General features: G+C 37.5%; 1 protein-coding gene across 1 annotated transcript; it reads left to right on the top strand.

Annotated features, from left to right (window-relative positions):
- Window positions 1–5,628: 5,628 nt before the first annotated feature.
- On the top strand, window positions 5,629–10,137 carry LOC116261077 (ATP-dependent kinase-like protein notR'; the record flags this gene model as incomplete). The annotated part of the gene is made up of 11 exons (XM_031639718.2): window positions 5,629–5,736; window positions 5,817–5,860; window positions 6,664–6,741; window positions 7,376–7,568; window positions 7,731–7,761; window positions 7,838–7,896; window positions 8,225–8,298; window positions 9,385–9,471; window positions 9,562–9,623; window positions 9,712–9,740; window positions 9,857–10,137. Coding segments are annotated over 11 exons (858 nt in total), but the record flags the coding sequence as incomplete, so codon positions are not given.
- Between the last annotated feature and the right edge of the window lie 1,457 nt (window positions 10,138–11,594).

The following is an 11,594-nucleotide window of genomic DNA, read 5'->3' as shown; positions in this document are numbered from 1 at the left end:
CATTCACTGGGATGAAATTTTAATCAAAGATGCAATTTGATTTGGCCTAACTAAGTTTATAAACTCGTCTATAATGCCAAGCTTTACATACCCATGTCAAGCAACTTGTTTTAGCTTTAATTAGTTGCTAATGAAATTCAAAATTAATCACCATATGCACAATATGCATATAATATATTTCGACGAGCTGAGCCAACAAGCTGTTGTTCATGCTCCGCTCGTCTACGTAAAGATAAACAAGCCTATACTACTCGTTCTCAAGCTGAGCCGAGCCGATCACAGAATTGCTCGGCTCAGTTACTATTCTTATTTCTTAACTATGGATCCAACTGGATGAACTTGGATCGGGACATATTCTTTTATACAAACCCGATCCCCTAAGCTTGGGGTTAACTCAGTTTCCCGGAAAGTCGTCCCGGATTCCACTGGATTGAGTCTGGTCCGCGCTGACCAAACCCTAGTTGAAGGGCACTTTCGTCCTTTGAGAAAAGCCAGTTTGGGGCTAAATAAGGCATTCAATTATTGAATGGCTTATGGTCTTTCGACAAACGGGCGGCATTCACCCACTCTCCCGAGTCCTCCCCCGAGTAATGAATCGGATCCGGTTCTTCTTCTCGGTTCGGGTCCAACATCCGAACCTCAACAAAGGATTCATGGGCAGATGGATCAAAAACTGAACTGATCTGTGGATCTGATACGGACAATGGATCAAACCATCTCGTATGAGGTTTGGATAAGGCTCGTGCCTGGCACTCAGGGTTTGGATATGGATATGGATATGGGTCGGCTTGGATTTGGTTTCAGATTTGGGAGCAAAGCAACATCGAAGCTTGAAAGGGTTCTGATTGGGCGTACTTATGAGACCCGATCCGATTCGTTCCGTTTATAGTACGATCCAATAATGCCTCGTTTATGCACTGAAATGGGTAGGTTGATGAGTTTGCCCTAACCCTAGCATCTCGATCATGGGCCTGAAAATATCCCTAGTTGGATATCTCATTTAATCCACCAAATCTCTCGAATAAATCCACCAATCTCCACCATTGGAAAAAAAATCTCAGACAATCCCCTCCATCGGATCCGTCACCAGACCCAGTAATGCTGCAAAATGAATCGGGTTTGAAACTTACCAATCCATATCCAAGCCCAGTTTACTCGTTCAATAATGCAATGCCTAGCTCTCATGTTGCTCATATCTTTTATAACTATGAGAAATTCGCTTGCATATTACATGGGGATTTCCATTTCACACTGTTTGTTGTAGTTTCTTGATCATCTTTTCCGATGGAAACAAACATCGTTTTCGTGTGAAAGTCCATCCTCCATGATCCGGCTCTAGAAAGTCTCTCTACAAAGAAATTATATTGCAATGAATTGAAAAATCTTTATATTTATGGAAATCCCCAAAAACCTGGTTAATCTGACATTATGCAAACTCATTGGAAATCTACTTTGAAATTGATGCGATCTATACACCAAAAAGGAACGCCCTCTTTGTTTTTCCCCAAATCAATGGGGAAGAAAATCACGACTCATAAATTTGCAAACAAAAGAAAATCATGAAATTATCGGAATAACACAAAAAGGTAAGCAGAGCCTGCTTTTTCCATGTTTGATTCTCTCTGTCCACATAAAAGGGCACAAACACGATCTGGGTATCAAACACCAGGACAGTTCAGGCAATTCAATCCCATCATCTGGATTTACGTAAAATACCGCGTTGTATTAAAGGAGCTATTATTTCATTTAAAAGCTTAGTAACAAACGAAGAAACTAATATGCAAAGCATTGAGTCAATAAAATCAAGTTTTCTACCAGACGGGTGGAATCTTGAACTATCACATGAGCTATATTATGTACATAATAGTAACACATTGTTACTGTCATATGAATTTGTTCAAAAAAAAAAAATGAAGCAGATTCATGACATTCTATAGCACACACACTGTTGCGTGAATCATTTGACAATGAATAACAATGTGTCCCCAAAAAATTCAGGCAGAATCTAGCTTTTAACTTATAATACTCGATTCAAACTCAACTCCACATCTTAGCTTTCAAAGCAAATTCATATACGACTAGCACTCGTGTTCGGATTCATTTGTAAAACTGCAGGCTGAATTTGAATTCGATGAGCAATCTGATTCAAAGCACTTAGAAATATCATTTTACTGTTTAATGTGTTTTGGTATCACTTTGACAACAATACATTGTTCATTTGACAACTCTGTGTATGACTCACATCAGATGGACGATGTTTACTTGTATTTCTAAACCTTAAAAAGAAAGTTTGGAACCGGAGATCTTTAATTGTCACCATTTTTTTTGGGCAGTTTTGAAATAGTGTATTGAAAATGAAAAAGCAAGTGGGTGCGAGCTTGGATCGCCTAAAAATAGCCATTTTATGAGCTCAACTTGATTTGTTGAATCGAGTCAATTTTTAAAAGGTAATGCTCGCTTGGTTCACTTCAACCATTCTTATATACATGTGTGAATTAAGTTGTGTTTGTTTCAGAGCGGATCTCAAAATAATTGATTTAAGGTCGGACCCCCTCCCCACGATCTAACCTCAAATTCAATGGGTTTTAATATGTAGCATCGATTTAAGGTCCAAATTACTTGGATCCCCAAATCTTCTAAAGCATAATTTTTAATGTTAATGCATCTATCAAATGCAACCTAAATTTTATGTGTTAGTGCAGAATGAGAATTCAAGCATACCAGATATCGAGTACTAAAAAATAAATGAGCACAAGTGATGAGTGATGACTTACAGTTTTTAACAGCATATGGTGCTCTTAGTAATAAATTTTTAATTTTTAACATTCAACAACATCAATTATATAACATATTTGAATCCCCTTGTATTATACACCATATTGCATTTGTGTACATGTAGTTATGTTAATTCAAAGAACAAACTATAAACTGCATACTATGCATTTTTTAAAAATTTGCGTCAATGCTGCCCACTTGGCTGATATTCAGGATTAAGCACACAAGTGGCATTGTTGTTGGGGGAAAATGTAAAAAAAGTTAAAGTTAAGTCCTAAACCTTACTATTATTTATTTATTTTTTTATTTTTTAAAGGTGAATAGTTCATTCCACCACCTCTAATAGAGGAGGAGAGGGGGCACCCCCAGTGCCCGCCTCCCTGGGTTTTCAATGAGCATCATTTAAGACCTTTTATGGTAAATAAGACCTTTTATGGTAAAAAATACGATGAGCAAAATACAATATCGATAGGTGGATTCATGTAAAAGCTAGAACGTTGGTTGATACAATTCAGTGTTGCCAGGCGTATGATACCAGGCAAAATTTTATTTATTTATATATGGGTATTGGAATTAAGTGGATTTATTTATTTATTTGTTATAAAAACATATTTTCAGTTCATCCCTATTGTTTGGAACGGGGCTTGAAGGTTTTTTTTTATTACTTTTTTCTTTGAAATTTGGAGTTGTGCTTGTTGCTTGCTACTAGTGATGACAGTTGTGCTCTCTTCAACTTCAACTTATATTGGTGCTCTCATGACGCGTAAACGTAACATTCATAAAAATCAATTTAAAAATTATATATATATATAAGGAAAATCAGCCCATATTTTTGTTGGGTTTATTTACGCCATGAGAAGCATCTTGTACGTAAAAAAAAGCAAAAAGGCTACACCCCAAAAAGGCAGAAATGAAGGGCAGAAAGGTAGCCTTCGGCTGTTGGGCATCACCTGTCATCCAATCGATGGGCAAGTCCGGATCCGAAACACATTCTAAAATGGATTTGACGTTCCAGGGGTCAGTTTGTTCAATCCAACAATTAGTGACGTGACATGCAAGTCCACAAGAAAAGACGCCTACGCTTCTTTTTTTGCCTTTGTATCTCTCACCAAGCGGCATCAAACCCTGAAAGTCGACAACTTTGATTTGCCTTTTACACTGGTGTGACATTTGGATGATATCTTTATTTAATACATGTTGGAAACTTAGGTTTTATGAAAATTTAAGAGCGATTGGATGACAACTTCCATTCTCCTCCAAGGCCTCGTTTTGGCTCTAAAACACTGTGCTTACTGGCAACTTCTAGATCTGGATAGGACTAAACTGAATTTAAATTTAAAAAAATACATAGAATGATTAAAAAATAATATTTTTTTAATGTAAAAGTTTTTTTTTTCATTGGCCAGGGTGGGACCATTGCCTACACCGCCCCCCTTCCCTCCATTTGTGCCATATTTGGATGATGCTAGAAGACAGGTTTTATAAAACTTGGTTTCCATTCTGGATCCTATGAAAACAAAGTTTTTTAATCAATCTTAAAAATTTTCTTTGAGTGACATATTTAAACGCCGTTTTTGAATAATTTAAAGGAGACTAGTTTTTTCATTCATTAAAAAAAAAACAGATTTTATCAAATCTAGTTTTTTTTTTCAAACTCAGTTTTAATGGTACTCAAACATTTTAAAAACTTCGTTTTGAAGGCAACAAGTGTCACCCAAACACCCCTCACTGTTTTAATGAGGTTTTCAAACATAGGTTTTTAAAACATTACAAAGACCAAACAAATAAATGGGCCAACGACAAATCAGCCTCTAAAATTAGAGGAACAATAATAAAGGAGACAAAGTTTTACCACGAGTTCACGAAACCGATTTATATTACAGTAGTTCTGTTTCACGGAGAATGGAGGGAGAAGGTTTACGCGAATTTCTATCAAATTCGTTTATGAATCGGAAATAAGTGAAACTTGGAGACGCTTCACTGGAATTATAGTTTTCCAAAATGGATGCATCGTGGAGAATTTCTAAAGAATTCCAGTAAGGTCTTCACATTCGCTAGTTCGCTTCTTGCTTTTGCCCGTTGATCATCTTTCTCTCCTTCCCTCTTCGGATCAACGACATGGAGTCTCCAGTCTTCTTTCAAAATAGGTTATTGAGTCGTTTATTTATACAAAGCAGATATATATTTCTTTCCTTTTTCTGTTGTTCGCTGAGAGCGTGAACTGGTTTTGGTCGTGACAGGAACATATTTGCATCCCCACAGTGCTCCTCGAATGTTGCATCAGGTGAGCCCAACGCTATCCCTCCACAATCCTTGTTTTTCTTAAATGGGTTATTCAATTTCGTCATGTGCTTGCAATGCCCTCTTCTTAGAGGTTGGTCAGTTGACATTTTTCGATTCGTTTCATTCTTCGCATTCCTTTGTACTTTCGAAAATCAATTGGCCAGAGATTGAAATTAGTTTATATTTCTCTCTTTCTCACGGCAACTTTTTTTGGCGGATAACTTATTCCCGTGAATTTGGTTGAGGATAGATTTGTTTGCCTTTTTCTTTTGGTTAAGAATGCAGAGAAATACTGAACAAGGGAGCTACATGCTATTCAATATTTGTTCTTTTTTCTTTAGAAAATGCCAGCAAACAGGAAAATTTTGTGGCGATTTAGTGCAAGTTTGTTGAACTCACGCTTTTTGACATTTTACTGACCTTGTCTTGAACATGCACATAGATTGACTGCTGAGCCAAAATCACGAGTTCCTGATTAGACAGGCTTAAGAGTCTTTTGGGCTTTTGAACTTTGAAAGCAATCGTATAATGTCTTTTAGCTGCAGAAAGGCTAAGGCCTAAAGCGGGTAACTATGTTGGTTGCTGGAGAAACGCAAAATCGACGTTCGTGGATGGCAAAGTGGCAACGCTTCAAATGGGTCAAAGCAGATTGTTGTTCAAAAAAGAAGTTGCTTCAAGGTGACTTAACTATTATTCTAATTTTGTAACTATTTCATTTTTTAAATTGATATTATATGGATTGATGGTTCTTTTTATAGGTTTTCTCAAGTCATGACAAGGAAGCGTTAGTATTAAAGGCCAGGTATGCGTTCGCTATGAATTGAGGGATTTATATTGAAGGTGTAAAATGGTCGACCTTTTGTTCCCTGATTGGTTAGTGTAGGCAATTTGGGTTAATGTTCTGTTTATTTCTCTAAACGTCCTTCCTTGGTAGCTCCAAAAGTATTTGACGTTTATCATTTTACAGAATTTTGATGGCAACTCGGTTTTGTATTCATACTGAGTTCAGAAAATTTTGGAAGGTGGAAATTACAGTCTTAAGCTTGGGCAGTAAAAATCCAAGATAACTTGCGTGATCAGGAGTGCAATTGATCTCTTAAATCGGTGGACTATGTTGACAAGAAATTTTGATTTGAAATCCTATTGTTACAATGATGAGCCTTTTTTTTTTAAAAAGGTTGTGTATTTCCTACAGTCGTATACTTGTAAAATGAGGATGTGTATGTGGGAGATTGTACCTGCATGCATGTCTCTTCATTCATTCAACTGTCCTGAACAATATACTGGAAACTGGTATATCACCGAGCATAAAATATCCAATGTACTTATTAGAAGCAAGAACCTGAGAATCTAATAAAATGAATGATTATAAAGTAAGTCTGAAGTTGGGGGCATTGCATTGACAATACATTCGTGTGATGTAATTCGTGACACTCCTCTGTTGCTTTGTGTGAGTAGAGGATGCACGTACTGGGTAAGGCATCTGTATTATAGAATATATGATATATGTCGTTCAATGCTCTGTATTTCTCTTCCTATCTGAAGCAATTCTTTTTGTTTTTTCCTTTTATATTCATGAGTAGCTGATACTCGGATTTCTCGAAGGTCCATTGATGAAATATATGATGCCCTAGTTGAACGACTTCTTCCTGTGGCTGATACATCAGACCAGACTACCTCAAAGTAAGTACGGGAATTCTGTCTGTTCCTTCAATGGAAACTTCTTTTAGGCAGATAAAGTTATATATTTCTAGTTTCAAATTTAAGTCTAGGAGTATGTTATGTTTTGAACTGAATCATATTTGGTAATAATTGATGGGAAAGATTTGTAACTTGGGTTGTTTTCTGCACTCAACATTAAGTGTAAGAGTCTCTCATCCTCTTGAGCTGCTTTGAACTTGCTAATCATCATGCATTGCCTCATAGCGATATAAATTGTAATCTTATCCTGTTTTTACGTGTACTTTAGTCTTTTCAACTGCATTGTTTTTGGTTGCTGCCTCAAACTTGTTTTTTCTTAATTATTCTTTGTTGAAAAAGTGTTTCTAAGTAATTGAACTAATGGAGTAGCTCAAACAACTAGTCGATTCAGACAAATCCACATAATGCAGTAAAAATGCAGGGCCATCTGGTGTACACAACTTTTAAGTATGAAAACATGAAGGCAATATGGCACCTTAGAGTCTAGGGCAAGTAGCATGTCTCTTTGGTTGAGGTTACCAGGAATGGCACAAAGAGTAATTTGCTTGATGGTCAACTTGGGTAGTACAACTGTTTCCTTATTTTAATTTTCTGCTTTTATATGCATGGCTAACAGATACATTGTAGGGCTAGCTGGTCCTCCTGGAGCTGGCAAGTCAACTCTTGCAAATGAAGTAGTTCGGCGTCTGAACATGATATGTCCCCAAAAAGCTCCTTCATTTGATGGTCTTGTAGAAGCTAGCAATTTTGCAACTGTCGTGCCAATGGATGGATTTCATCTTTACCGCTCTCAGCTTGATGCAATGGAGGTTAGTATATATGAATGTTTGCCGAGTACATATCTTACTATCTGTTACTTGGATGAAGAGGACTCTGTAGATCTTGCTGTTTCTGGTGGTGGTGATGGAAATACACTTAATCTTCTTGCTATTTAATAATTTCTAAATTTTTTAATCACTTTTAATTTGTAGGATCCAGACGAAGCACATGCAAGGAGAGGAGGTGAGCTTTTCCAATTTATGATGCATAAAAGTAGTGAAGCATAATATGATACTGATCTTGATATCCTTAATCTCAGCTCCATGGACGTTTGATCCAGTACGACTGCTAGCATGTCTTACGACCTTGAAAGAAAAGGTAAATTTTTTACATTTTCCTTGTTTCTGTGTCAGTTTGTGGTTACAAACTTATGTACAAGAAGTTTGTGTTCTTCCCAGTCACCTTTTCCAGGCTTTGTGTTTTGAATCACTCACTGAAGTTTGAAATACTTGTGCTTGACAAAATTTAGTATCCTCGTGATGTTTGAAAACATAGGAGACTCATTTGATGAAGAGTTGGATATATCATTGGTTGTCAATTTTGGAGAAATTGGGTGTGTTTGAGTTTGATAGGCTGTTGCCATGAGCTTGGCTGAAAATCTGAAATTAGATTTTGCGTTCTTCTGCTGTTGTTCTAATTCCATCAGGGATCTGTTTATGTACCATCTTTTGATCATGGTGTCGGAGATCCTGTAGAAGATGATATATTTGTGGGTATGAAGTAAGTCAATCAACTCTTGTCTTCCTTCATTATTTGTGTCAGAACTTTACTTATTTCTATTAAGCTAAAGCTAGGTGTTTGATGTTACAAAATATGTTGCTTAGGCACGTTTGATTTCCTGTTCCTGGATACCGGTGAGGGGCCATGTATGTGCCGAGTGAAACGGATACTGCATAACAACATGGAGCTTCTGTTCTGCTGCAGAATGCCATTTTGGCACATTTTGACATTTTGACATTCTGCAGATTTGTTGCTTTTTGCTGCCCATTGGATGTACCATTCCATAGGCAATGAAACAAACATCCTGTTCGTGCACACAAGTGACCAGGTTTCAGTTAGGTAAAGTCCATCTTGTTGAGACAGGATCCCTTATATCCTGTTGTTTTCTTACTTTCTTTCAATTTACTCACTGGAGCTAAAACCTGTGGAGTTAAATGCAAGTCCCTTCTCCCAGCGTGACAATGTCATGGAAAAGTGCATATCTTAGTTCGAAGACCAAATTCAAGCATCTTGCCATTTGATAAAGTAACTGAATGTGGCAAAGTACAGATGCTGCTGCGTATAGGTTTAATAATTATTCAAGCGGCACATATAGTGTCAAGGGTTCCAGTTGGCTACAATTTCTGAGACAAAAAACGGTTTGCAGCATTGGAGTACTGGAAGACACGTGACCTTTAAACTAGTGACTTAGTGGCCATACTAATTGGAACTTTATAGGCATAATTACTGTAGATTGGAATCTGGATATATAATTTGAACCTGAGCTATACAGTTAACCTCCTTCAACTTAAAAGGGCTTAAGCCAATCAGTCCAGCCAGATGCTGCATGCCTTGTTGCTATGACTTGTATTTGCACATGGCGTGTTGTTTGATGCTCATACTAAGAATATATTTGTTTGTCTTCTGAAACCCAGTTCAGCTAGTTCTCAAAATACTACTACTGTTACACATTCTGTATATGGTGAAATATAATGGGTTATCTGGTAAATGGTTTTAAAACATGGGTTCTGTTTTCCTAGTTTTAACTTTCTGTGGATTATTGACCTTAACGTTTTTGATATTTTGCCTTGACACACATAAATGCAGGCAAAAGTTAGTTATAGTAGAAGGAAATTATCTGCTCTTGGATGATGGAGTTTGGAAGGATATTTCACGTGTATTTGATGAGAAATGGTGATCATCTTGATCAGAGGCTATTTAACTCAGTTGCCTTAAGTGTATCCTGGTTTTATGTTCCTAATCATTTCCACATTCTCAACTAAGGTTTATTGACATTGACATTGACAAATCGATGAAGCGAGTTGTGAATCGGCATATTGCAACAGGTTTGTTTTTCCATTACTCTTCTTGCAAGTTTGAGCTTCCTTCGCTTATTAAACCTTGACCATCCACCGTCACTGTCGACATTCACAGGGAAAGCACCAGATGTTGCTGAATGGCGGGTAAGCCTAAACCATTTGGTGTTTAGTTCATTTTGATCCTTCTATGTGGTATTAATAATTTGTGCTGGCTATCTTTTGATATATTAACTTTTTCCCTTTCTTTTGGTGATTGTTAGGTTGAATATAATGACAGACCTAACGCAGAGCTTATTATGAAGTCAAAGAAAAACGCGGATTTGGTTATCTGCTCTGTGGATTTCAATCAATGATGTGTCTGTAACTCTCTGGATATTCCATCTTATGCTATCAATAAGCACAGACCTTGTTTGTTTTTCTCCTTATTGCAGACCAGATTGTTTAGACTCATTACCTTGATGTAAGCACGTGTTTGTCATCTAACCTGACCTTTATTTGGCTTCACCAAGAAGGGAACTTTATTCATAAATATGATTTTTAACCAGGCAGGCTGGTGCATTTGCGTTGTGTAGGCAGGTGATGGCCGCCTCGCACCTTCCCATATTCCACTGCAGAAAAATTTGCTCCCCATCACTATCTAGCAGCTGACAAATTGATGGTGTAATCATCACGCAGCCCTGTTGCTAGCGCCAGCCACTGGCATGCAGCTGCTGGAATACAGCCCGGTCCAGGTCCAGCCCTCCGCGAGCTCACTATCCGCTCCTTTGTCTGGTCTGCTGTTGCCAAGTTCCTTGGCGACAAGTATGAAACCATGAAACGGGAATTTTGCACGCATATAATAAAAAGGTTCACTAGAATTCCACTCATTTGTTGTTGGGCAAGGGCCCTTCAACAGCTTGGAGGTCTTAGATCCACACGTGAGCCAGTAGACAAATCTCCTGCTACTAAATTCTATGAAACAAGTACAAAAGATGCCTTAATAAAAGTTACTAAAACTCTACGACTGCGAATAAACTATGACGATGTGTTGATTAATCAGATAACTAAGCATTTATGACATTAAAAGCTTTCCTATGAAGTTGTCAAATTCGTCCCATTTTTTTATATACACACACACACACAAATTTGCCCTTTAATCTTCTTTTCCATTGCTTATGCTCCACGGACATGACCAGTGGAGCTCGCCATGCAGGTACCAACCAGGCACACATTGTATTTGCCTTTTCATCTTCTTTTCCACACACACACACACACACACACCCCCGTGGAGCTCGCCATGCAGGTACCAACCAGGGCAAGTGATCACCGCAATACGAAAATACGTAACACCAACTGATTGCTAACAAAAGAAAATGTAATTAGCAACATTACTAAGCTAGTTGACTATCAAAGGTGAAACTCCTCAACATGATATTGGTGTTGTTCGCTTAGAGGGCGTTTGGTATCTGTAACACGCTATTCCAAGGACACCCTAAAATAGGTGATACTCACCAAGCGCTGGATAAAAACGATACTCTGCAGCGCCATTCTATACTATAGTATAGAAGCAGAGTATCGTTCTCTTCCCAATGCTACTGCTGAAGTCTTCTGGCTTACTTATCTACTGAAAGAACTTAAGGTGACCTCGCAAACATAACCTATTCTTTGGTGCAGAAATGTTTTCACTGCCTATTAATTTATCTGTTAATCCTCTCAACCACTTGTGCACAAAGCATCTAGATATTGACGTTCAGTTTTTGTGTCACTATATTTAGCAAAATCAGTTTCAAGTTCGTTATATTTCTACCACTGAGCAGATTGCTGATTTAGTGTCAAAAGCCCTTAGTTCACCTCGTTTTGCATTAAGTGGTGTTTGACTACCTTGAATTTCGATTCTAGACACAAAATTTAATTCTAGAAACAAAATTATACCTCAAATTGAAATTGGAATGGCAATTCTAGTTTTATTTTCCCTGTGCGTTTGATAGTCTCTAATTTTGATTTCAAAATTGAGAATGA

Source organism: Nymphaea colorata, chromosome 1, assembly GCF_008831285.2.
Source record: "Nymphaea colorata isolate Beijing-Zhang1983 chromosome 1, ASM883128v2, whole genome shotgun sequence".
Classification (NCBI taxonomy): domain Eukaryota; kingdom Viridiplantae; phylum Streptophyta; class Magnoliopsida; order Nymphaeales; family Nymphaeaceae; genus Nymphaea; species Nymphaea colorata.
The sequence above is the reverse complement of the archived record's forward strand: the minus strand, read 5'-3'. Positions and strand labels throughout refer to the sequence as shown.